Here is a 22732-nt window from a genome sequence, read left to right as displayed (position 1 = left end):
TACCTCACAGATTGTTTCTTTTGCTGAGAAGAAACTTTTTACTATGAGTCCATCCCATTTATTGATTCTTTCTTTAATCTTGTGCCAAAGGAGTCCATATGATAGAGATTAGGACTTAATTTTTCTTCTGTTAGATGCAGGATGTCCGCTTTTATTCCTAAGACCTTGATATGTTTTGAGTTGAGTTTTGTGCATGGTGAGAGATAGGGGTTTAATTTTATTTTGTTGCATATGGATTTCCAATTCCTATCACCATTTGTTGAAGAGGCTGTCTTTTCTCCAATGCATGTTCTTGGCACCTTTGTCTAATAGAAGGTAATTGTAATTTTGTGGGTTTGTCTCTGTGTCCTCTATTCTGTACCTTTGATCCGCCAGTCTGTTTTGGTGCCAATACCATGTTGTTTTTGTTACTGTTGCACTGTAGTATAGTTTAAGGTCTGGTACAGTGATGCCACCTGCTTCCCTCTTCCTGCTAAGGATTGCTTTCGCTATTCTGGGTCTCTATTTTTCCAGAGACCCAGAATAGCGAAAGCAATCCTTAGCAGGAAGAGGGATTGCTTTTTCTATTTTATGAGGAACGTCATTGGGATTTTGATTGGAATTGCATTAAATCTATATAGTGCTTTTAGAAGTATGGCCATTTTAATAATATTAATTCTCCCTATTCAAGAGCAAGGTAGATCTTTCCATCTTCTAAGGTTTTCTTTGGCTTCTTTCTTTGGGGTTCTGTACTTTTCATTATATAGATTTTTCACCTCTTTTGTTAAATTGATTCCCAAGTATTTTTATTTTAATTTATTTTTTTGAGGCTATTGTTAATGGCGTAGTTTTCCTCATTTCCCTTTCTGAGGATTTGTCACTGATATACAGAAATGCCTTTGATTTATGGATGTTGATTCTGTGTCCTGCAACTTTGCTGAATTCATTTACTAGTTCTAGAAGTTTTCTGGTAAACTTTTAGGGTCTTCTAGGTATAGAATCATATCATCAGCAAATAGTGCCAATTTGAGTTCTTCTTTTTCTATGTGTATATCTTTGATTTCTTTTGTCTAATTGCTCTGGCCAGTGTTTCAAGAACTATGTTAAATAGAAGTGGGGAAAGAGGGCACCATGGTCTTGTTCCAGTTTTTAGAGGGAATAGCCTTCTACATTTAGAATGATGTTGGCCTGGGGCTTAGCATAGATTGCCTTCATGATGTTGAGATATGTTCCTATTATCCCTAGTTTTTTAGTGTTTTGAACATAAAAGGGTGCATTCAAATGCTTTTTCTGTGTCTATTGAGATGATCGTATGATTCTTATCTTTAAGTCTATTGATGTGATGAATTACATTTATTGATTTCTGTATGTTGAGCCAAACTTGCATCCCAGGGATGAATCCCACTTGATCATTGTGCACGATATTTTTGATGTGTTTTTGTATTTGATTTGCCAGAATTTTATTGAGAATTTTTGCATCTGTGTTCATTAGAGATATTGGTCTGAAGTTTTCTTTTTTTTGATGTGCCTTTGCTTGGTTTTGGAATCAGAGTGATATTGGCCTCATAGAATGAGTTTGGAAGTTCTCCCCCTTTTTCTATTTCTTAAAATAAATTGAAGAGTATTAGTATTAGTTAATCTTTAAAGGTTTTATGGAACTCGGCTGTGTATCCATCCAGTCCTGGGCTTTTCTTGGTTGGTAGACTTTTGGTGGTGTCTTCTATTTTGTTGCTTGAAATTGATCTGTTTAAATTTTGTATATCATCCTGATTCAAATTGGGCAAATTATATGACTCTAGAAACTTGTCAATGCCTTCGATATTTTCTTTTATTGAAATACAAATTTTCAAAATAATTTCTAATTATCTTCTGTGTTTCTGTAGTGTCTGTCGTGATATTTTCTTTTTCATCACAAATGTTAGTAATTTGAGTTTTCTCACTCCTTCTCTTTGCTAGCATGGCTAAGGGTCTGCCAATTTTATTTATTTTTTCAAAGAACCAACTTTTCTGTCAGTTTTTCAATTGTTTTCTTTTGTTCCATCTCATTTATTTCAGCTCTGATTTTAATTATTTCCTGTCTTCTATTGTTTTTGGTGTTGATTTGTTTTTCTTTTTCTAGGGCTTTGAGATATAATGTTAAGTCACTTATTTGTTAACTTTTTCTTCTTTAAAGGAATGAACTCCATGCAATGAACCTTCCTCTTAGAACTGCTTTCATAGTGTCCCAGAGATTTTGATATGTTGTATCTGTGTTCTCATTCACCTCTAATTTTTTTTTAAATCTCTTTCTTGATGTCTTCTGTAACCCATTGTTTACTCAGTAGCATATTATTTAGTTTCCAGGTGTTGGAGTGGATTTTATTTCCTATTTTATCATTGATTTCTAATTTTATTCCATTATGATCTGATTGCATGCATGGTAGTATCTCTACGTTTTTATATTTGCTGAGAGCTGCATTGTGGCATAGTATATGGTCTGTTTTGGAGAAGGATCCATGTGCTGCTGAGAAAAAAGTGTATTCTCTCATTGAAGGATGAAATATTCTATAGATGTCAGTTAAGCCTAAGTTATTGATTGTATTATTGAGTTTTGTAATTTCTTTGTTCAGGTTTTGTTTGGAAGATCTATCTAGTGATGAAAGAGGTGTGTTAAAATCACCCAAAATTATTGTGTTGTAGTCTATTTGACTCTTGAACTTGAGAAGAGTTTGTTTGATGAACATAGCTGCTCCATTGTTTGGGGCATATATATTTATAATTGTTAAGTCTTGTTGGTGTATGGTTCCCTTGAGCAGTATTTAGTGTCTTCTTTATCCTTTTTGACTGACTTTAGTTTGAAGTCTACTTTATTTGATATGAAGACTTGAGGATGGAAACCCCTGCTTGGTTCCCCAGGCAACGTGAGTGGTATAATTTTTCCAAATCCTTCACGTTCAGTCTGTGGATATCTTTTCCTATGAGATGAGTCTCTTGGAGGCAGCATATTGTAGGTTTTTTTTTTTTTTTTAATCCAATCTGCTAGTCTATGTCTTTTGATTGGTAAGTTTAGGCCATTAACATTCAGGGTTATTATTGAAACATGATTTGTATTCTCAGACATTTTTGTTTATTTTTGTATTTAATGTGACTTGGTTTCTCCTCTGATTAGATTTTCCTTTAGTGTAATTCCTTCTTCTGCTGATTTTCATCATTGTTTTTCACTTTCTCTTTGTGGAGTATTTTGCTGAGGATGTTCTATTGTGCAGGCTTTCTAGTTGTAAATTCTTTTTATTTTGGTTTATCATGAACGGTTTTTATTTCATCATCAAATCTAAAACTTGGTTTTTCTGCATATAAGATTCTTGGTTGGTGTCCATTTTCTTTCAGAGTTTGGTATATATTGTTCTATGATCTCCTGGCTTTGAAGGTCTGGGTTGGAAAATCTGCTGAGATAGGAATTGGTCTCCCTGTATATGAGATCTGATTCCTCTCTCTTGCAGCTTTCAAGATTCTATTCTTATTCTGTATGCTAGGCATTGTCATTATAATGTGCCTTGGTGTAGATCTGTTGTAATTTTCTACATTTGGTGTCCTGTAAGCCTCTTATATTGGTTTTCCAATTCAGTTATCATGCTTGGGAAATTTTCTGGTATTATCTCATTGACAAGATTGTGCATTCCATTGGTTTGAAACTCTGGTGTCTTCCTCTATCCCAGTAACTGTTAGATTTGGTCTTTTGATGCTGTCTGATAATTCTTGGATGCTTTGCTCATGGTTTCTTACTATCTTCACTGTGTGATCAACTGTATTTTCCAAATTATATACTTTGTCTTAATGATCTGATGTTCTTTCTTCCAAGTTATCTAATCTGTTGGTTATGCTTTCTATCGAGTTTTTTATTTGATTTATTGTATCCTTCATTTCCAGAATTTCTGACTTTTTTTCCCCAAAGTCAGTCTGTCTGTGTCTCTCTCTTTCTCTCTCTCTCTCTGTAATATTTTGCTACCTGTAATTGCTCTCTTATGTCTTTGTTGGAGTGATCAGTTTTTGCCTGTATTTGCTCATTTAGGTTATTCTATAATTCACAGATTATGTTAACTATAAACCCTCCTTCTCTGACATTTCATCAACTTTGCTTTCCATGGGTTCTGTTATTATAGTATCCTGGTTTGTTTGGGGCACTTTCCTCCCTTGTTTTTTCATGTTGTCTATGTGTTTTCCTTTCTTGCAGTGTGGATCTGTGATATTATAGTTTCTTCCCTGTATTCTTGTAGTACTCGTGCAGATTGTCTTTACCTCACCTTGATGTTGGACTTCTAGACCCTGCTGGTGTTCCTCAATGTATGCTATTGCATCTAAATATAGCCAAGGTAGCTCAAGATAATAGTTAGGTGCCCCAAGATGGAAGTAATGTCTTACAGAGATGGGGCTGAAAGGGTGGGCCTCATACTCCCTTTGGGAATCCTGCTGTGAGCTGCTGCAGCTTCTAGGTCCCATCTGCTGTCAAAAAGTTAGAGGCTATTGTGTGGAGAAGGCTGTGGTGATGACTACAGTGTCCCAAGATGGAAGTGGGTTAGGCTTAGGCTCCCAGGTTCGGGGGTGGGTGGGGGGGCTTTGGCTAACTCGGACCTACACTGGACCTGGATCCTGTGCAAGTAGGTGTGGTCAGATCTGGGCCAGGCTTGACCTCCTGTGGTAGTTTGCTGGTCGAAAGGGGCAGTCCTGTGCCAGAGGCTAGGCTCAGTCGGGTGTCTGCCCTGAGGGTGGAGGGGGTGAACCTGGGCCTACTGTGAGCCCTGAGTCCCCCGTGGGCTGGTGTGGGCCATCTGGGCTGGGCCTGGGCTCCCGCAGTAGTCTGCTGGTAGGAAAAGGCGGTCTGAAAGTGGTATTTTTTTTTTTTAATTAATTTTTATTGTAGGTTGTTCAAAACATTACATAGTTCTTGATATATCATATTTCACACTTTGATTCAAGTGGGATATGAGCTCCATTTTTGCCCCATATACAGATTGCAGAATCACTTCAGTTGCACAACCATTGATTTACATATTGCCATTCTGGAGTCTGTTGTATTCTGTGCCTTTCCTATCCTCTACTATCCCCCCTCCCCCCTCCCCTCCCCTCTTCTCTCTCTACCCCCTCTACTGTAATTCATTTCTCCCCCTTATATTTTCCCTCCTTTCCCCTCACTTCTTCTTGTATGTAATTTTGTATACCCCTGAGGATCTCCTTCCATTTACATGCAATTTCCCTTCTCTCTCCCTTTCCCTCCCACCCCTCATCCCTGTTTAATGTTAATCTTCTTCTCATGCTCTTCGTCCCTACTCTGTTCTTAGTTACTCTCCTTATATCAAAGAAGACATTTGGCATTTGTTTTTAAGGGATTGGCTAGCTTCACTTAGCATAATCTGCTCTAATGCCATCCATTTCCCTCCAGATTCTATGATTTTGTCATTTCTTAATGCAGAGTAATACTCCATTGTGTATAAATGCCACATTTTTTTTATCCATTCGTCTATTGAAGGGCATCTAGGTTGGTTCCACAGTCTTGCTATTGTGAATTGTGCTGCTATGAACATGGATGTAGCAGTGCCCCTATAGTGTGCTCTTTTTAGGTCTTTGGGGAATAGACCGAGTAGTGGAATAGCTGGATCAAATGGTGGTTCCATTCCGAGCTTTCCAAGAAATCTCCATACTGCTTTCCAAATTGGCCGCACCAATTTGCAGTCCCACCAGCAATGTACAAGAGTACCCTTTTCCCCACATCCTCGCCAGCACTTGTTGCTGTTTGACTTCCTAATGGCTGCCAATCTTACTGGAGTGAGATGGTATCTTAGGGTGGTTTTGATTTGCATTTCTCTGACTGCTAGAGATGGTGAGCATTTTTTCATATACTTGTTGATTGATTGTATGTCCTCCTCTGAGAAATTTCTGTTCAGGTCCTTGGCCCATTTGTTGATTGGGTTATTCGTTATCTCATTGTCTAATTTTTTTAGTTCTTTGTATATTCTGGATATTAGGGCTCTGTCTGAAGTGTGAGGAGTAAAGATTTGTTCCCAGGACGTAGGCTCCCTATTTACCTCTCTTATTGTTTCTTTTGCTGAGAAAAAACTTTTTAGTTTGAGTAAGTCCCATTTGTTGATTCTAGTTATTAACTGTTGTGCTATGGGTGTCCTATTGAGGAATTTGGAGCCCGACCCCACAGTATGTAGATCATAGCCAACTTTTTCTTCTATCAGACGCCATGTCTCTGATTTGATATCAAGTTCCTTGATCCACTTTGAGTTAACTTTTGTGCATGGCGAGAGAAAGGGATTCAGTTTCATTTTGTTGCATATGGATTTCCAGTTTTCCCAACACCATTTGTTGAAGATGCTATCCTTCTTCCATTGCATGCTTTTAGCCCCTTTATCAAATATAAAATAGTTGTAGTTTTGTGGATTGGTTTCTGTGTCCTCTATTCTGTACCATTGGTCCACCTGCCTGTTTTGGTACCAGTACCACGCTGTTTTTGTTACTATTGCTCTGTAGTATAGTTTGAAGTCTGGTATAGCTATACCGCCTGATTCACATTTCCTGCTTAGAATTGTTTTTGCTATTCTGGGTCTTTTATTTTTCCATATGAATTTCATGATTGCTTTCTCTATTTCTACAAGAAATGCCGTTGGGATTTTGATTGGCATTGCATTAAACCTATAGAGAACTTTTGGTAATATCGCCATTTTGATGATGTTACTTCTACCTATCCATGAACAGGGTATATTTTTCCATCTTCTAAGATCTTCTTCTATTTCTCTCTTTAGGGTTCTGTAGTTTTCATTGTATAAGTCTTTCACCTCTTTTGTTAGGTTGATTCCCAAGTATTTTATTTTTTTTGAGGATATTGTGAATGGGGTGGTTGTCCTCATTTCCATTTCAGAGGATTTGTTGCTGATATACAGGAATGCCTTTGATTTATGCGTGTTGATTTTATAGCCTGCCACTTTGCTGAATTCATTTATTAGCTCTAATAGTTTCTTTGTAGACCCTTTTGGGTCTGCTAGGTATAGAATCATGTCATCTGCAAATAGTGATAATTTGAGTTCTTCTTTTCCTATTTTTATGCCTTGAATTTCTTTCGTCTGTCTAATTGCTCTGGCCAGTGATTCAAGAACTATGTTGAACAGAAGTGGTGAGAGAGGGCATCCCTGTCTTGTTCCAGATTTTAGAGGGAATGCCTTCAGTTTTTCTCCATTCAGAATGATGCTAGCCTGAGGCTTGGCATAGATTGCTTTTACAATGTTGAGGTATGTTCCTGTTATCCCTAGTTTTTCTAGAGTTTTGAACATAAAGGGATGCTGTACTTTGTCGAATGCTTTTTCCGCATCTATCGAGATGACCATATGGTTCTTATTTTTAAGCCTGTTGATGTGGTGAATAACATTTATTGATTTCCGTATATTGAACCAACCTTGCATCCCAGGGATAAATCCTACCTGATCATGGTGCACAATTTTTTTGATATGTTTTTGTATCCGGTTCGCCAGAAGTTTATTGAGGATTTTTGCATCTAGGTTCATTAGAGATATTGGTCTGTAGTTTTCTTTCTTTGAAGTGTCTTTGTCTGGTTTAGGAATCAGGGTGATGTTGGCCTCATAGAATGAATTTGGAAGTTCTCCCTCTTTTTCTATTTCCTGAAATAGCTTGAAAAGTATTGGTATTAGTTCCTCTTTAAAGGTTTTGAAAAACTCTGCTGTATACCCATCCGGTCCTGGGCTTTTTTTAGTTGGTAGTCTTTTGATGGTATCTTCTATTTCCTCAATTGATATTGGTCTGTTTAGGTTGTCAATATCTTCCTGCCTCAATCTGGGCCAATCATATGACTTAAGAAATTTATCGATGCCTTCACTATCTTCTATTTTATTGGAGTATAAGGATTCAAAATAATTTCTGATAATCTTCTGTATTTCTGAAGTGTCTGTTGTGATATTGCCTTTTTCATCCCGTATGCTGGTAATTTGAGTTCTCTCTCTTCTTCTCTTTGTTAGCGTGCCTAGGGTCTGTCGATTTTATTTATTTTTTCAAAGAACCAACTTTTAGTTTTGTCAATTTTTTCAATTGTTTCTTTCGTTTCGATTTCATTAATTTCAGCTCTGATTTTAATTATTTCTTGTCTTCTACTTCTTTTGCTGTTGTTTTGCTCTTCTTTTTCTAGGATTTTGAGTTGAAGTATTAGATCATTTATTTGTTGGTTTTTTCTTTTTTTAAGGAATGAACTCCAAGCAATAAATTTTCCTCTTAGAACTGCTTTCAATGTGTCCCATAGATTCCGATATGTTGTGTCTGTGTTTTCATTTATCTCTAAGAATTTTTTAATTTCCTCCTTGATGTCTTCTATAACCCATTGATCATTCAGTAACCTATTGTTCATTCTCCAAGTGATGCATGATTTTTCCTTACTTCTTTTATCGTTAATTTTCAATTTCATTCCATTATGATCAGATAAGATGCATGGTATTATCTCTACTCCTTTATATTGTCTAAGAGTTGCCCTGTGACATAATATATGATCTATTTTTGAGAAGGATCCATGTGCTGCTGAGAAAAAAGTGTAACTGCTTGATGTTGGGTGGTATATTCTATATATGTCAATTAAGTCTAGGTTATTAATTGTGTTATTGAGCTCTATAGTTTCCTTATTCAACTTTTGTTTGGAAGATCTGTCCAGTGGTGAGAGAGGTGTGTTGAAGTCTCCCATGATTATTGTATGGTGGTCTATTAGACTCTTGAACTTGAGAAGAGTTTGTTTGATGAACATAGCTGCACCATTGTTTGGGGCATATATATTTATGATTGTTATGTCTTGTTGGTGTATGGTTCCCTTGAGAAGTATGTAGTGTCCCTCTTCATCCCTTTTGATTAACTTTGGCTTGAAATCTATTTTATTTGATATGAGTATGGACACTCCTGCTTGTTTCCGAAGTCCATATGAGTGATATGATTTTTCCCAACCTTTCATCTTCAGTCTATGTATGTCTTTTCCTATCAAATGCGTCTCCTGAAGGCAGCATATTGTTGGGTCTTGTTTAGTGATCCATTCTGCTAGCCTGTGTCTCTTAATTGGTGAGTTTAAGCCATTAACGTTCAGAGTTATTATTGAGATATGGGTTGTTCTTCCAGCCATATTTGTTTATTTATGTTACTAAACATGGTTTGTTTTCCTCTTTGATTATTCCCCCCCACCTTTACTGTACTACCTCCCGCTGTTGGTTTTCATTGATATTTTCCATTTCCTCTTCCTGTAATATTTTGCCGAGGATGTTTTGAAGAGCTGGTTTTCTAGCTGCAAATTCTTTTAACTTTTGTTTATCATGGAAGGTTTTAATTTCATCTTCCATCCTGAAGCTTAATTTCGCGGGATACACAATTCTTGGTTGGAACCCCTTTTCTTTCAGTGTTTGAAATATGTTATTCCAGGATCTTCTAGCTTTCAGAGTCTGTGTTGAAAGATCAGCTGTTATCCTGATTGGTTTACCCCTAAATGTAATCTGCTTCCTTTCTCTTGTAGCTTTTAAAATTCTCTCCTTATTCTGTATGTTGGGCATCTTCATTATAATGTGTCTAGGTGTGGATCTCTTATGATTTTGCACATTCGGCGTCCTGTAGGCTTCTAGGATTTGGGATTCTGTCTCATTCTTCAAGTCTGGGAAGTTTTCTCGTATTATTTCGTTGAATAGATTGCTCATTCCTTTGGTTTGGACCTCAATACCTTCCTGTATCCCCATGACTCTTAAGTTGGGTCTCTTTATGTTATCCCATAATTCTTGAATGTTCTGCTCATGGTTTCTTAACAGCTTTGCTGAGCTGTCTATGTTCTTCTCCAGTTGAAATACTTTGTCTTCATTGTCTGATGTTCTATCTTCTAAGTGTTCTACTCTGCTGGTAGTATTCTCATTTGAGTTTTTAAGTTGGTTTATTGTTTCCTGCATTTCCAGGATTTCTGTTTGTTTGTTTTTTATAACCTCTATCTCCCTGTATAATTGATCTTTAGCTTCTTGGATTTGTTTATGTAATTGATTGTCAAAGTGGTCGAAGTGGTCTTTCATTGTCTGATTTTGCTGTCTAATGTCTTCCTTGAGACTCCAGATCATCTGAAGCATGTATATCCTGAATTCTTTATCTGACATTCCATCTGCTGCAGATATTACCTCTTCTAAAGTTGAGTTGACCTGCATTGCTTGTGGTCCTTTCTTTCCTTGTCTTTTCATACTGATCGCGCTTCTTTCTGCTTGGTGAAACTGTTGTGTTATTGATTTTTCCCCCTATATATTTATATTGCTCTTGTATAGCTGCAAAGTCTCCCTCGCAGGCTTTGGCGGTGGCTCTGCCCCTCCTCCAATTGAGGCAATGTGCCTACCACGCCTGGAGGCCGCTGTACCTGTACTTTCGATGGGCCTGTTCTTTCGGTGGTCACAGGTCCGCCTACCTTGCAGGCGTGAGCAGCGGCTTTGCCCCTCCGCTGGCCACTAGGCCTGTTCTGTCTGTCGGTTGCAGGTCTGTCTACCTAAAAGGCGCTGGTGGCGGCTCTGCCCCTCCCCCGACCGGGGCGATGTATCTGGCGGGCCACTGGGCCTGTTTTGTCGGTGGTCACGGTTCCGCCTACCTTGCACGCGCGTGGAGCAGCTGTGTCCCTCCGAGAGTTGCTGGGCCTGACCTGCCGGTGGGTGGCAAGTGCGCCTACCTTGCAGGCGCGGGGGTGGCTCTGCCGTTCCGCGGGTCACTGGGCCTGATCTGCTGGTGAGTCGCAGGTCTGCCTACCTTGCAGGCGCCCGGTGGCTCTGCCCCTCCCCCAACCGGGGCGGGGCGATGTGTCTGGCCGGCCGCTGGGCCTGTTCTGTTGGTGGTCACAGTTCAGCCTACCTAGCAGGCACGTGGGGCAGCTGTGCCCCTCCGCAGGTTTTTGGGCCTGACCTGCCGGTGGGTCGCAGGTCTGCCTACCTTGTAGGCTCGGGGGGTGGCTCTGCCGCTCTGTGTATTGCTGTGCCTGTTCTGCTGGTGGGTAGTGGGTCCGCCTACCTTGCAGGCGCCTGGCGGCTCTGCCCCTCCCCCAACTGGAGCGATGTGTCTGGCGGTCCACTGGGCCTGTTTTGTCGGTGGTCACAGTTCCGCCTACCTTGCACACGCGTGGAGCAGCTGTTTCATTAGTGCCTGGGCACACTCTCCTTGTTTGCCTCCCTCAGGCCCTAAGTTTGTAGAGCTTGGGGCTGAGAACCCCCAGCAAATTTGCTTACCTTCTGGTAGCCACGCCCCCGTATCTGGTGCAAGAGACCTCAGTTGTCAGCACTGGTGGGAGCGGTAGCTGGGAGACCCGCGCCGCGCGGCTCCGGCCGGCTCCTGCGTCAGCGCCGCCTCGGCTCCCGCCGGTTCCCGCCAGCTCCGGCCGGCTCCCGCGCCGCTCCTGCTAATTTAGAATCCGCTGCGAAGGAATCTCTTTGGCCGATCTTTGGTGACTTCCCCTCTCTGCTATGGCGGGCCCCTGGCTCCTTGCAGGAGTGACCGAAGGGAGAGGTGGAACTGGCTTGTCTCTTGTCTGACACAATCTCTGGTTTTAGATCCCAGTTCGCTAATTCATAGAAGCTTGGTTAGATTTCCTTCCCGTCCTCTCAAGGGGGGGAGCCCTTTCCCGGGTGGGCAGGGCCGTTAGCAGAGCCGGAAGGGCACGGGCCTTCTGTCGGGCCAGGCGGGGACCCTTCTGGCTGCGCTGGGCCGCCGGGGGCGTCCACAGAGCCAGGCAGACGGCGCCCGCGTGGCTAAGAGCCGGGCGGGGTGACCCTTCGCAGAGCGGGCGGGCCGCCAGGAGTGCCGGGATGGTGGGAGCTGTCTGCCGGCCGGGCAGGGACCCTTCTCGACGAGCAGGGCCGCCGGGGGCGCTTGTAAAGCCGGGCGGCTGCAGCCTCGTGGCTAAGAACCAGGCGGGCGGGGTGGCTGTTTGCAGAGCAAGAGCGGGATGGCTGGAGCTGTCTGCCGGCCTGGCGGGGACCCTTCTCGCCGAGCAGGGCCGCCGGGGGCGCTTGTAAAGCCGGGTGGCTGCAGCCGCGTGGCTAAGACCCAGGCGGGCGGGGTGGCTGTTTGCAGGGCAAGAGCGGGGCCGCCAGGGTAGCCGGGATGGCGGAAACTGTCTGTCGGCCGGGCAGGGACCCTTCTCACTGAGCAGGGCCGCCGGGGGCGCTTGTAAAGCCGGGCGGCTGCAGCCTCGTGGCTAAGAACCAGGCGGGCGGGGTGGCTGTTTGCAGAGCAAGAGCGGAATGGCGGGAGCTGTCTGCCGGCTGGGCGGGGACCCTTCTCGCTGAGCAGGGCCGCCGGGGAGCTTGTAAAGCCGGGTGGCTGCAGCCACGTGGCTAAGACCCAGGCGGGCGGGGTGGCTGTTTGCAGGGCAAGAGCGAGGCCGCCAGGGTAGCCGGGATGGCGGAAACTGTCTGTCGGCCGGGCAGGGACCCTTCTCGACGAGCAGGGCCGCCGGGGGCGCTTGTAAAGCCGGGCGGCTGCAGCCTCGTGGCTAAGAACCAGGCGGGCGGGGTGGCTGTTTGCAGAGCAAGAGCGGGATGGCTGGAGCTGTCTGCCGGCCTGGCGGGGACCCTTCTCGCCGAGCAGGGCCGCCAGGGGCGCTTGTAAAGCCGGGTGGCTGCAGCCGCGTGGCTAAGACCCAGGCGGGCGGGGTGGCTGTTTGCAGGGCAAGAGCGGGGCCGCCAGGGTAGCCGGGATGGCGGAAACTGTCTGTCGGCCGGGCAGGGACCCTTCTCACTGAGCAGGGCCGCCGGGGGCGCTTGTAAAGCCGGGCGGCTGCAGCCTCGTGGCTAAGAACCAGGCGGGCAGGGTGGCTGTTTGCAGAACAAGAGCGGAATGGCGGGAGCTGTCTGCCGGCTGGGCGGGGACCCTTCTCGCTGAGCAGGGCTGCCGGGGCGCTTGTAAAGCCGGGTGGCTGCAGCCACGTGGCTAAGACCCAGGCGGGCGGGGTGGCTGTTTGCAGGGCAAGAGCGGGGCCGCCAGGGTAGCCGGGATGGCGGAAACTGTCTGTCGGCCAGGCAGGGACCCTTCTCGCTGAGCAGGGCCGCCGGGGGCGCTTGTAAAGCCGGGCGGCTGCAGCCTCGTGGCTAAGAACCAGGCGGGCGGGGTGGCTATTTGCAGAACAAGAGCGGAATGGCGAGAGCTGTCTGCAGGCCGGGCGGGGACCCTTCTCGCCCAGCAGGGCCGCCGGGGGTCGCTTGTAAAGCCGGGTGACTGCAGCCGCGTGGCTAAGAACCAGGCGCGCGGGGTGGCTGTTCGCCGAGCGAGAGCAGGGCCGCCAGGGTAGCCGGGATGGCGGGAGCTGTCTGCTGGCCGGGCGGGGACCCTTCTGCCGCGCTGCTCTGGGCCGCCTGCCGCTTGCAGAAGCGGCCGGTGGCCGCGGGATTGGACTCTGAGCCCGCGCTGCCGGTCAAGTTTCACTTGTCTGGGGCAAACTGTCACGTCTAATAAACTTACTAATTCTCGGCAGGTCTCCTTTCAACGGAATTTTGCTAGAAGATCCTCAGTAGGTAGAATGTAGCTGTTTTAATGGGTGTTTCTGATCCCATTAATGTGGAGATATTGAAAGTGCTGCTTCCTCGCTGGCCGCCATGTTGGATCCCCCTTGAAAGTGGTATTTTTTGAGTAAAGAAATTTAGGGCAATACCAGAAGAGGGAGCATTAATAGAAATTGTTATGCTGATATGACAGGTTTTGTTTTTTCCTTTTTCTTTAGTTGGAGAACATCAATTGACAGGCCATAAAGTGGCAGTTAAAATCTTAAATAGACAGAAGATTCGCAGTTTAGATGTTGTTGGAAAAATAAAACGAGAAATTCAAAATCTAAAACTCTTCCGTCATCCTCATATTATCAAACTGTAAGTATTTTTGTATGTGATATATGATGATATGTGAGAACACATAGTATGCTGTATCAAATAATGGTTTTTTGTAAAATATAAACTGTTATTAATAACTTTAATAGTAGTAACAGTGGGAAGATTTCCAATACTGTATTTATATTTTGATTTAAATAATGTTGCAGAAAAATACCTGTTGATGTAAGTATATGTAAAGAAAGCAGTGCTAATATACCTGAAGCTTTGTTTGCTAGTTCACTAAAATAAGACATTAAATATTTTTCTTAACGTTTGTCAGTGAGCAGTCTTTGAATGTCATTGTTAATACGAACCAACTTGATAACCCATGAAGTTCCATTGTTTATCTGGGGACAGTGCTAGCAAATAGCTGTGGTAGACAGAGTAATGGTCCTCCAAAATGTCTGTGTTCTCATGCCTAGGACCTGTGAATATTGTAGAATATATGGCAGCATGGATTTAAGGTTGCTTATCAGCTGACTTTAAAATAAAAGATAATCTTGGATTATCTATGTGGGACCATGCAAACCATCACAATCCTTAAAAGGAGTAGGAGGAGTGAGTCAAAGAAAAATATTTGATCATGGCAGCAAGGTCAGAGTGACAGGACTTGAGAAGGATTCAGGTGGCTGTTGCTGGCTTTGACAATGGAGGAAGGCGGCCATAGTTGAAGAATGAATGCAGGTGGTCTCTAAAAGTGGGGACATACAAAGAAATGTACTGTGTTTCCAGAACCTCCAGAAAGCAACCCAGGCCTGCCAACACCTTAATTTCAGTTCACTGATGCATGTATCAGGCTTCTCACCTACAGAACTGTAAGATTCATGTTATTTTAAGCCATAAAGTTTTAAAGTATGGCAGCAATGAAAACTAATGCAGCAGTATTCTTAAAATTCTTAATTTTAAGACTGGTGCAGTTATTAGTGGCATTTGGGAACATTCATTTGGTCTTTACTGCTATACTTCTTGTTAGTAAACTATTTGCAAATTGGTATGCTCTGTGATGGGGCTAGGGCTGTGCCTTCTTACAAATAGCATGAATGTGCCATGACTCTTCAGAGCTGGCTTTGGTTTAGCATGGCATCAACTCAGTTCTCACACAGCTTCCAAATTCTTAAAATAAGCTTTCATGTCATGTGATCTTCACTTAAAATATACTCAGTTATAAACAAAACAAAACAAAAAATGAGACTAGTGAAACCCAAATTACTAGCTTACGGGATGAAAAAGGCAACATCACAACAGACAATTCAGAAATACAGACGATAATTAGAAATTATTTTGAAACCCTATACTCTAATAAAATAGAAGATAGTGAAGGCATAGATAAATTCCTTGAGACATATGAACTACCCAGATTGAATCAGGAAGATATAAACAACCTAAACAGATCAATATCAAGGGAGGAAATAGAAGAAGCCATCAAAAGACTAACAACCAAGAAAAGCCCAGGACGGATGGATATACAGCAGAGTTTTACAAAACATTTAAAGAGGAACTAATACCAATACTCCATAATCTATTTCAGGAGATAGAAAAAGAGGGAGAACTCCCAAATTCATTCTATGAGGCCAATATCACCCTGATTCCCAAACCAGAGAAGGACACCTCAAAGAAAGAAAACTACAGACCAATATCCCTAATGAATTTAGATGCAAAAATCCTCAATAAAATTCTGGCAAATCGTATACAAAAACATATCAAAAAGATTGTGCACCATGATCAAGTAGGATTCATCCCTGGGATGCAAGGCTGGTTCAATATACGGAAATCAATAAACGTTATTCACCACATCAATAGACTTAAAGATAAGAACCATATGATCATCTCGGTGGATGCAGAAAAAGCATTCGACAAAGTACAGCATCCCTTTATGTTCAAAACATTAGAAAAACTAGGGATAACAGGAACTTACCTCAAAATTATAAAAGCTATATATGCTAAGCCTCAGGCTAGCATCATTCTAAATGGAAAAAAACTGAAGGCATTCCCTCTAAAATCTGGAACAAGACAGGGATGCCCTCTCTCACCACTTCTATTCAATATAGTTCTCGAAACACTGGCCAGAGCAATTAGACAGACGAAAGAAATTAAAGGCATAAAAATAGGAAAAGAAGGCCTGGGTCCCAGGATCCACCATCCTACTCCTCGGACGCTTTCCTCTCACATTTCTCTCTCTTTTCACGGAGCCCCGCGCTCTGGAGATTCTTCCGAAAGAACCAAGTCTCCCTCGACTTCCCACCTCCTCCCTCGGAGTCCACTGCAGCCCCTCGCGTCCCCGCCCTCGCAGATCCCAGGTCCTTCCCCAGCAACACTCCTCAGCGCGCCGCCCCGTCCCCTCCCGCGCCTCAGCGTCTCTTCCCTCGTCGATCCGTGGTCCTGAGGGGATCCCCGGCGCGAGCGGCCTGAGGGAGGCTCGGAGCGCGCAGCGGCGGCGGCGGCGGGAGGGAGAGAGTGAAGCGGCCGCTCGCGCACACTCGCGCGCTCCGGGCTCGGCTGCCGCCACCGGGGTGGAGGAGGAGGAGGAGCTGAGCGGAGCCGAGCGAGCGCGGAAGGGGATCCAACATGGCGGCCGGCGAGGAAGCTGCACTTTCAATATCTCCACATTAACGGGATCAGAAACACCAATTAAAACAGCTACATTCTACCTACTGAGGATCTTCTAGCAAAATTCCGTTGAAAGGAGACCTGCCGAGAATTAGAGCGGCGAGGGAGCCGGACGGAGCTGGCGGGAACCGCGGCAGCGGCACGGGAACCGGCGGGAGCTGAGGCGGCGCTGACGCAGGAGCCGGCGGGAGCCGCGCGGCGCGGGTCTCCCAGCTACAGCCCCCACCAGTGCTGACAACTGAGGTCTCTTGCACCAGATACGGGGGCGTGGCTACCAGAAGAACGAAACGCGATCAGTATGAAAAGACAAGGAAAGAAAGGACCACAAGCAATGCAGGTCAACTCAACTTTAGAAGAGGTAATATCTGCAGCAGATGGAATGTCAGATAAAGAATTCAGGATATACATGCTTCAGATGATCTGGAGTCTCAAGGAAGACATTAGACAGCAAAATCAGACAATGAAAGACCACTTCGACCACTTCGACAATAAATTACACAAACAAATCCAAGAAGCAAAAGATCAATTATACAGGGAGATAGAGGTTATAAAAAACAAACAAACAGAAATCCTGGAAATGCAGGAAACAATAAACCAACTTAAAAACTCAATTGAGAATACTACCAGCAGAGTAGAACACTTAGAAGATAGAACATCAGACAATGAAGACAAAGTATTTCAACTGGAGAAGAACATAGACAGCTCAGCAAAGCTGTTAAGAAACCATGAGCAGAACATTCAAGAAATATGGGATAACATAAAGAGACCCAACTTAAGGGTCATGGGGATACAGGAAGGTATTGAGGTCCAAACCAAAGGAATGACCAATCTATTCAACGAAATAATACGAGAAAACTTCCCAGACTTGAAGAATGAGACAGAATCCCAAATCCTAGAAGCCTACAGGACGCCGAATGTGCAAAATCATAAGAGAGCCACACCTAGACACATTATAATGAAGATGCCCAACATACAGAATAAGGAGAGAATTTTAAAAGCTACAAGAGAAAGGAAGCAGATTACATTTAGGGGTAAACCAATCAGGATAACAGCTGATCTTTCAACACAGACTCTGAAAGCTAGAAGATCCTGGAATAACATATTTCAAACGTTGAAAGAAAAGGGGCTCCAACCAAGAATTGTGTATCCCGCGAAATTAAGCTTCAGGATGGAAGATGAAATTAAAACCTTCCATGATAAACAAAAGTTAAAAGAATTTGCAGCTAGAAAACCAGCTCTTCAAAACATCCTCGGCAAAATATTACAGGAAGAGGAAATGGAAAATATCAATGAAAACCAACAGCGGGAGGTAGTACAGTAAAGGTGGGGGGGAATAATCAAAGAGGAAAACAAACCATGTTTAGTAACATAAATAAACAAATATGGCTGGAAGAACAAACCATATCTCAATAATAACTCTAAATGTTAATGGCTTAAACTCACCAATTAAGAGACACAGGCTAGCAGAATGGATCACTAAACAAGACCCAACAGTATGCTGCCTTCAGGAGACACATCTGATAGGAAAAGACATACATAGACTGAAGGTGAAAGGTTGGGAAAAATCATATCACTCATATGGACTTCGCAAACAAGCAGGAGTGTCCATACTCATTTCAAATAAAATAGATTTCAAGCCAAAGTTAATCAAAAGGGATGAAGAGGGACACTACATACTTCTCAAGGGAACCGTACACCAACAAGACATAACAATTATAAATATATATGCCCCAAACAATGGTGCAGCTATGTTCATCAAACAAACTCTTCTCAAGTTCAAGAGTCTAATAGACCACCATACAATAATCATGGGAGACTTCAACACACCTCTCTCACCACTGGACAGATCTTCCAAACAAAAGTTGAATAAGGAAACTATAGAGCTCAATAACACAATTAATAACCTAGACTTAATTGACATATATAGAATATACCACCCAACATCAAGCAGTTACACTTTTTTCTCAGCAGCACATGGATCCTTCTCAAAAATAGATCATATATTATGTCACAGGGCAACTATTAGACAATATAAAGGAGTAGAGATAATACCATGCATATTATCTGATCATAATGGAATGAAATTGAAAATCAACAATAAAAGAAGTAAGGAAAAATCATGCATCACTTGGAGAATGAACAATAGGTTACTGAATGATCAATGGGTTATAGAAGACATCAAGGAGGAAATTAAAAAATTCTTAGAGATAAATGAAAACACAGACACAACATATCGGAATCTATGGGACACATTGAAAGCAGTTCTAAGAGGAAAATTTATTGCTTGGAGTTCATTCCTTAAAAAAAGAAAAAACCAACAAATAAATGATCTAATACTTCAACTCAAAATCCTAGAAAAAGAAGAGCAAAACAACAGCAAAAGAAGTAGAAGACAAGAAATAATTAAAATCAGAGCTGAAATTAATGAAATCGAAACGAAAGAAACAATTGAAAAAATTGACAAAACTAAAAGTTGGTTCTTTGAAAAAATAAATAAAATCGACAGACCCTTAGCCACGCTAACAAAGAGAAGAAGAGAGAGAACTCAAATTACCAGCATACGGGATGAAAAAGGCAATATCACAACAGACACTTCAGAAATACAGAAGATTATCAGAAATTATTTTGAATCCTTATACTCCAATAAAATAGAAGATAGTGAAGGCATCGATAAATTTCTTAAGTCATATGATTTGCCCAGATTGAGCCAAGAGGATATTGACAACCTAAACAGACCAATATCAATTGAGGAAATAGAAGATACCATCAAAAGACTACCAACTAAGAAAAGCCCAGGACCGGATGGGTATACAGCAGAGTTTTTCAAAACCTTTAAAGAGGAATTAACACCAATACTTTTCAAGCTATTTAAGGAAATAGAAAAAGAGGGAGAACTTCCAAATTCATTCTATGAGGCCAACATCACCCTGATTCCTAAACCAGACAAAGACACTTCAAAGAAAGAAAACTACAGACCAATATCTCTAATGAACCTAGATGCAAAAATCCTCAATAAACTTCTTGCGAACCGGATACAAAAACATATCAAAAAAATTGTGCACCATGATCAGGTAGGATTTATCCCTGGGATGCAAGGTTGGTTCAATATACGGAAATCAATAAATGTTATTCACCACATCAACAGGCTTAAAAATAAGAACCATATGGTCATCTCGATAGATGCGGAAAAAGCATTCGACAAAGTACAGCATCCCTTTATGTTCAAAACTCTAGAAAAACTAGGGATAACAGGAACATACCTCAACATTGTAAAAGCAATCTATGCTAAGCCTCAGGCTAGCATCATTCTGAATGGAGAAAAACTGAAGGCGTTCCCTCTAAAATCTGGAACAAGACAGGGATGCCCTCTCTCACCACTTCTGTTCAACATAGTTCTCGAATCACTGGCCAGAGCAATTAGACAGACGAAAGAAATTAAAGGCATAAAAATAGGAAAAGAAGAACTCAAATTATCACTATTTGCAGATGACATGATTCTATACCTAGCAGACCCAAAAGGGTCTACAAAGAAACTATTAGAGCTAATAAATGAATTCAGCAAAGTGGCAGGCTATAAGATCAACACGCATAAATCAAAGGCATTCCTGTATATCAGCAACAAATCCTCTGAAATGGAAATGAGGACAACCACCCCATTCACAATATCCTCAAAGAAAATAAAATACTTGGGAATCAACCTAACAAAAGAGGTGAAAGACTTATACAATGAAAACTACAGAACCCTAAAGAGAGAAATAGAAGAAGATCTTAGAAGATGGAAAAATATACCCTGTTCATGGATAGGTAGAAGTAACATCATCAAAATGGCGATATTACCAAAAGTTCTCTATAGGTTTAATGCAATGCCAATCAAAATCCCAACGGCATTTCTTGTAGAAATAGAGAAAGCAATCATGAAATTCATATGGAAAAATAAAAGACCCAGAATAGCAAAAACAATTCTAAGCAGGAAATGTGAATCAGGCGGCATAGCTATACCAGACTTCAAACTATACTACAGAGCAATAGTAACAAAAACAGCATGGTACTGGTACCAAAACAGGCAGGTGGACCAATGGTACAGAATAGAGGACACAGAAACCAATCCACAAAACTACAACTATCTTATATTTGATAAAGGGGCTAAAAGCATGAAATGGAAGAAGGATAGCATCTTCAACAAATGGTGTTGGGAAAACTGGAAATCCATATGCAACAAAATGAAACTGAATCCCTTTCTCTCGCCATGCACAAAAGTTAACTCAAAGTGGATCAAGGAACTTGATATCAAATCAGAGACATGGCGTCTGATAGAAGAAAAAGTTGGCTATGATCTACATACTGTGGGGTCGGGCTCCAAATTCCTCAATAGGACACCCATAGCACAACAGTTAATAACTAGAATCAACAAATGGGACTTACTAAAACTAAAAAGTTTTTTCTCAGCAAAAGAAACAATAAGAGAGGTGAATAGGGAGCCTACGTCCTGGGAACAAATCTTTACTCCTCACACTTCAGACAGAGCCCTAATATCCAGAATATACAAAGAACTAAAAAAATTAGACAATGAGATAACGAATAACCCAATCAACAAATGGGCCAAGGACCTGAACAGAAATTTCTCAGAGGAGGACATACAATCAATCAACAAGTATATGAAAAAATGCTCACCATCTCTAGCAGTCAGAGAAATGCAAATCAAAACCACCCTAAGATACCATCTCACTCCAGTAAGATTGGCAGCCATTAGGAAGTCAAACAGCAACAAGTGCTGGCGAGGATGTGGAGAAAAGGGTACTCTTGTACATTGCTGGTGGGACTGCAAATTGGTGCGGCCAATTTGGAAAGCAGTATGGAGATTTCTTGGAAAGCTCGGAATGGAAACACCATTTGATCCAGCTATTCCACTACTCGGTCTATTCCCTAAAGACCTAAAAAGAGCACACTATAGGGACACTGCTACATCCATGTTCATAGCAGCACAATTCACAATAGCAAGACTGTGGAACCAACCTAGATGCCCTTCAACAGACGAATGGATAAAAAAAATGTGGCATTTATACACAATGGAGTATTACTCTGCATTAAGAAATGACAAAATCATAGAATTTGGAGGGAAATGGATGGCATTAGAGCAGATTATGCTAAGTGAAGCTAGCCAATCCCTTAAAAACAAATGCCAAATGTCTTCTTTGATATAAGGAGAGTTACTAAGAACAGAGTAGGGAAGAAGAGCATGAGAAGAAGATTAACATTAAACAGGGATGAGAGGTGGGAGGGAAAGGGAGAGAGAAGGGAAATTGCATGTAAATGGAAGGAGACCCTCAGGGGTATACAAAATTACATACAAGAGGAAGTGAGGGGAAAGGAGGGAAAATATAAGGGGGAGAAATGAAGTACAGTAGAGGGGGTAGAGAGAGAAGAGGGGAGGGGAGGGGGGAGGGGGGATAGCGGAGGATGGGAAAGGCAGCAGAATACAACAGACTCCAGAATGGCAATATGTAAATCAATGTGCAACTGATGTGATTCTGCAATCTGTATATGGGGTAAAAATGGGAGTTCATATCCCACTTGAATCAAAGTGTGAATTATGATATATCAAAAACTATGTAATGTTTTGAACAACCTACAATAAAAATTAATTAAAAAAAAAAATAAAAATAAAAATAAAAATAAAAAAAAAAAAAAAAATAGGAAAAGAAGAACTTAAATTATCACTATTTGCGGATGATATGATCCTATACCTAGAAGACACAAAAGGGTCTACAAAGAAACTACTAGAGCTAATAAATGAATTCAGCAAAGTGGCTGGATACAAAATCAACACGCATAAATCAAAGGCATTCCTGTATATCAGCGACAAATCTTCTGAACTGGAAATGAGGACATCTACCCCATTCACAATATCCTCAAAAAAAATAAAATACTTGGGAATCAACCTAACAAAAGAGGTGAAAGATTTATACAATGAAAACTACAGAACCCTAAAGAGAGAAATAGAAGAAGATCTCAGAAGATGGAATAATATACCCTGTTCATGGATAGGCAGAACTAACATCATCAAAATAGCAATATTACCAAAAGTTCTCTATAGGTTCAATGCAATGCCAATCAAAATCCCAACGGCATTTCTTGTAGAAATAGATAAAGCAATCATGAAATTCATATGGAAAAATAAAAGACCCAGAATAGCAAAAGTAATTCTAAGCAGGAAGTGTGAATCAGGAGGTGTAGCGATACCAGATTTCAAACTGTACTACAAAGCA

General features: G+C 42.0%; 1 protein-coding gene across 2 annotated transcripts in view; it reads left to right on the top strand.

Moving 5' to 3' along the window:
- The window catches only part of Prkaa2 (protein kinase AMP-activated catalytic subunit alpha 2), an 86410-nt gene that overhangs the window by 32788 nt on the left and 30890 nt on the right, over positions 1-22732 (top strand). For both annotated transcript variants that reach the window (XM_076860289.2, XM_076860290.2), the window contains exon 2: positions 13718-13859. In XM_076860289.2, coding sequence (XP_076716404.1) covers positions 13718-13859 — 142 coding nt within the window. The remainder of the gene's footprint in view (positions 1-13717; positions 13860-22732) is intronic.

Source organism: Callospermophilus lateralis, chromosome 7 (assembly GCF_048772815.1).
Source record: "Callospermophilus lateralis isolate mCalLat2 chromosome 7, mCalLat2.hap1, whole genome shotgun sequence".
Classification (NCBI taxonomy): domain Eukaryota; kingdom Metazoa; phylum Chordata; class Mammalia; order Rodentia; family Sciuridae; genus Callospermophilus; species Callospermophilus lateralis.
The sequence above is the reverse complement of the archived record's forward strand: the minus strand, read 5'-3'. Positions and strand labels throughout refer to the sequence as shown.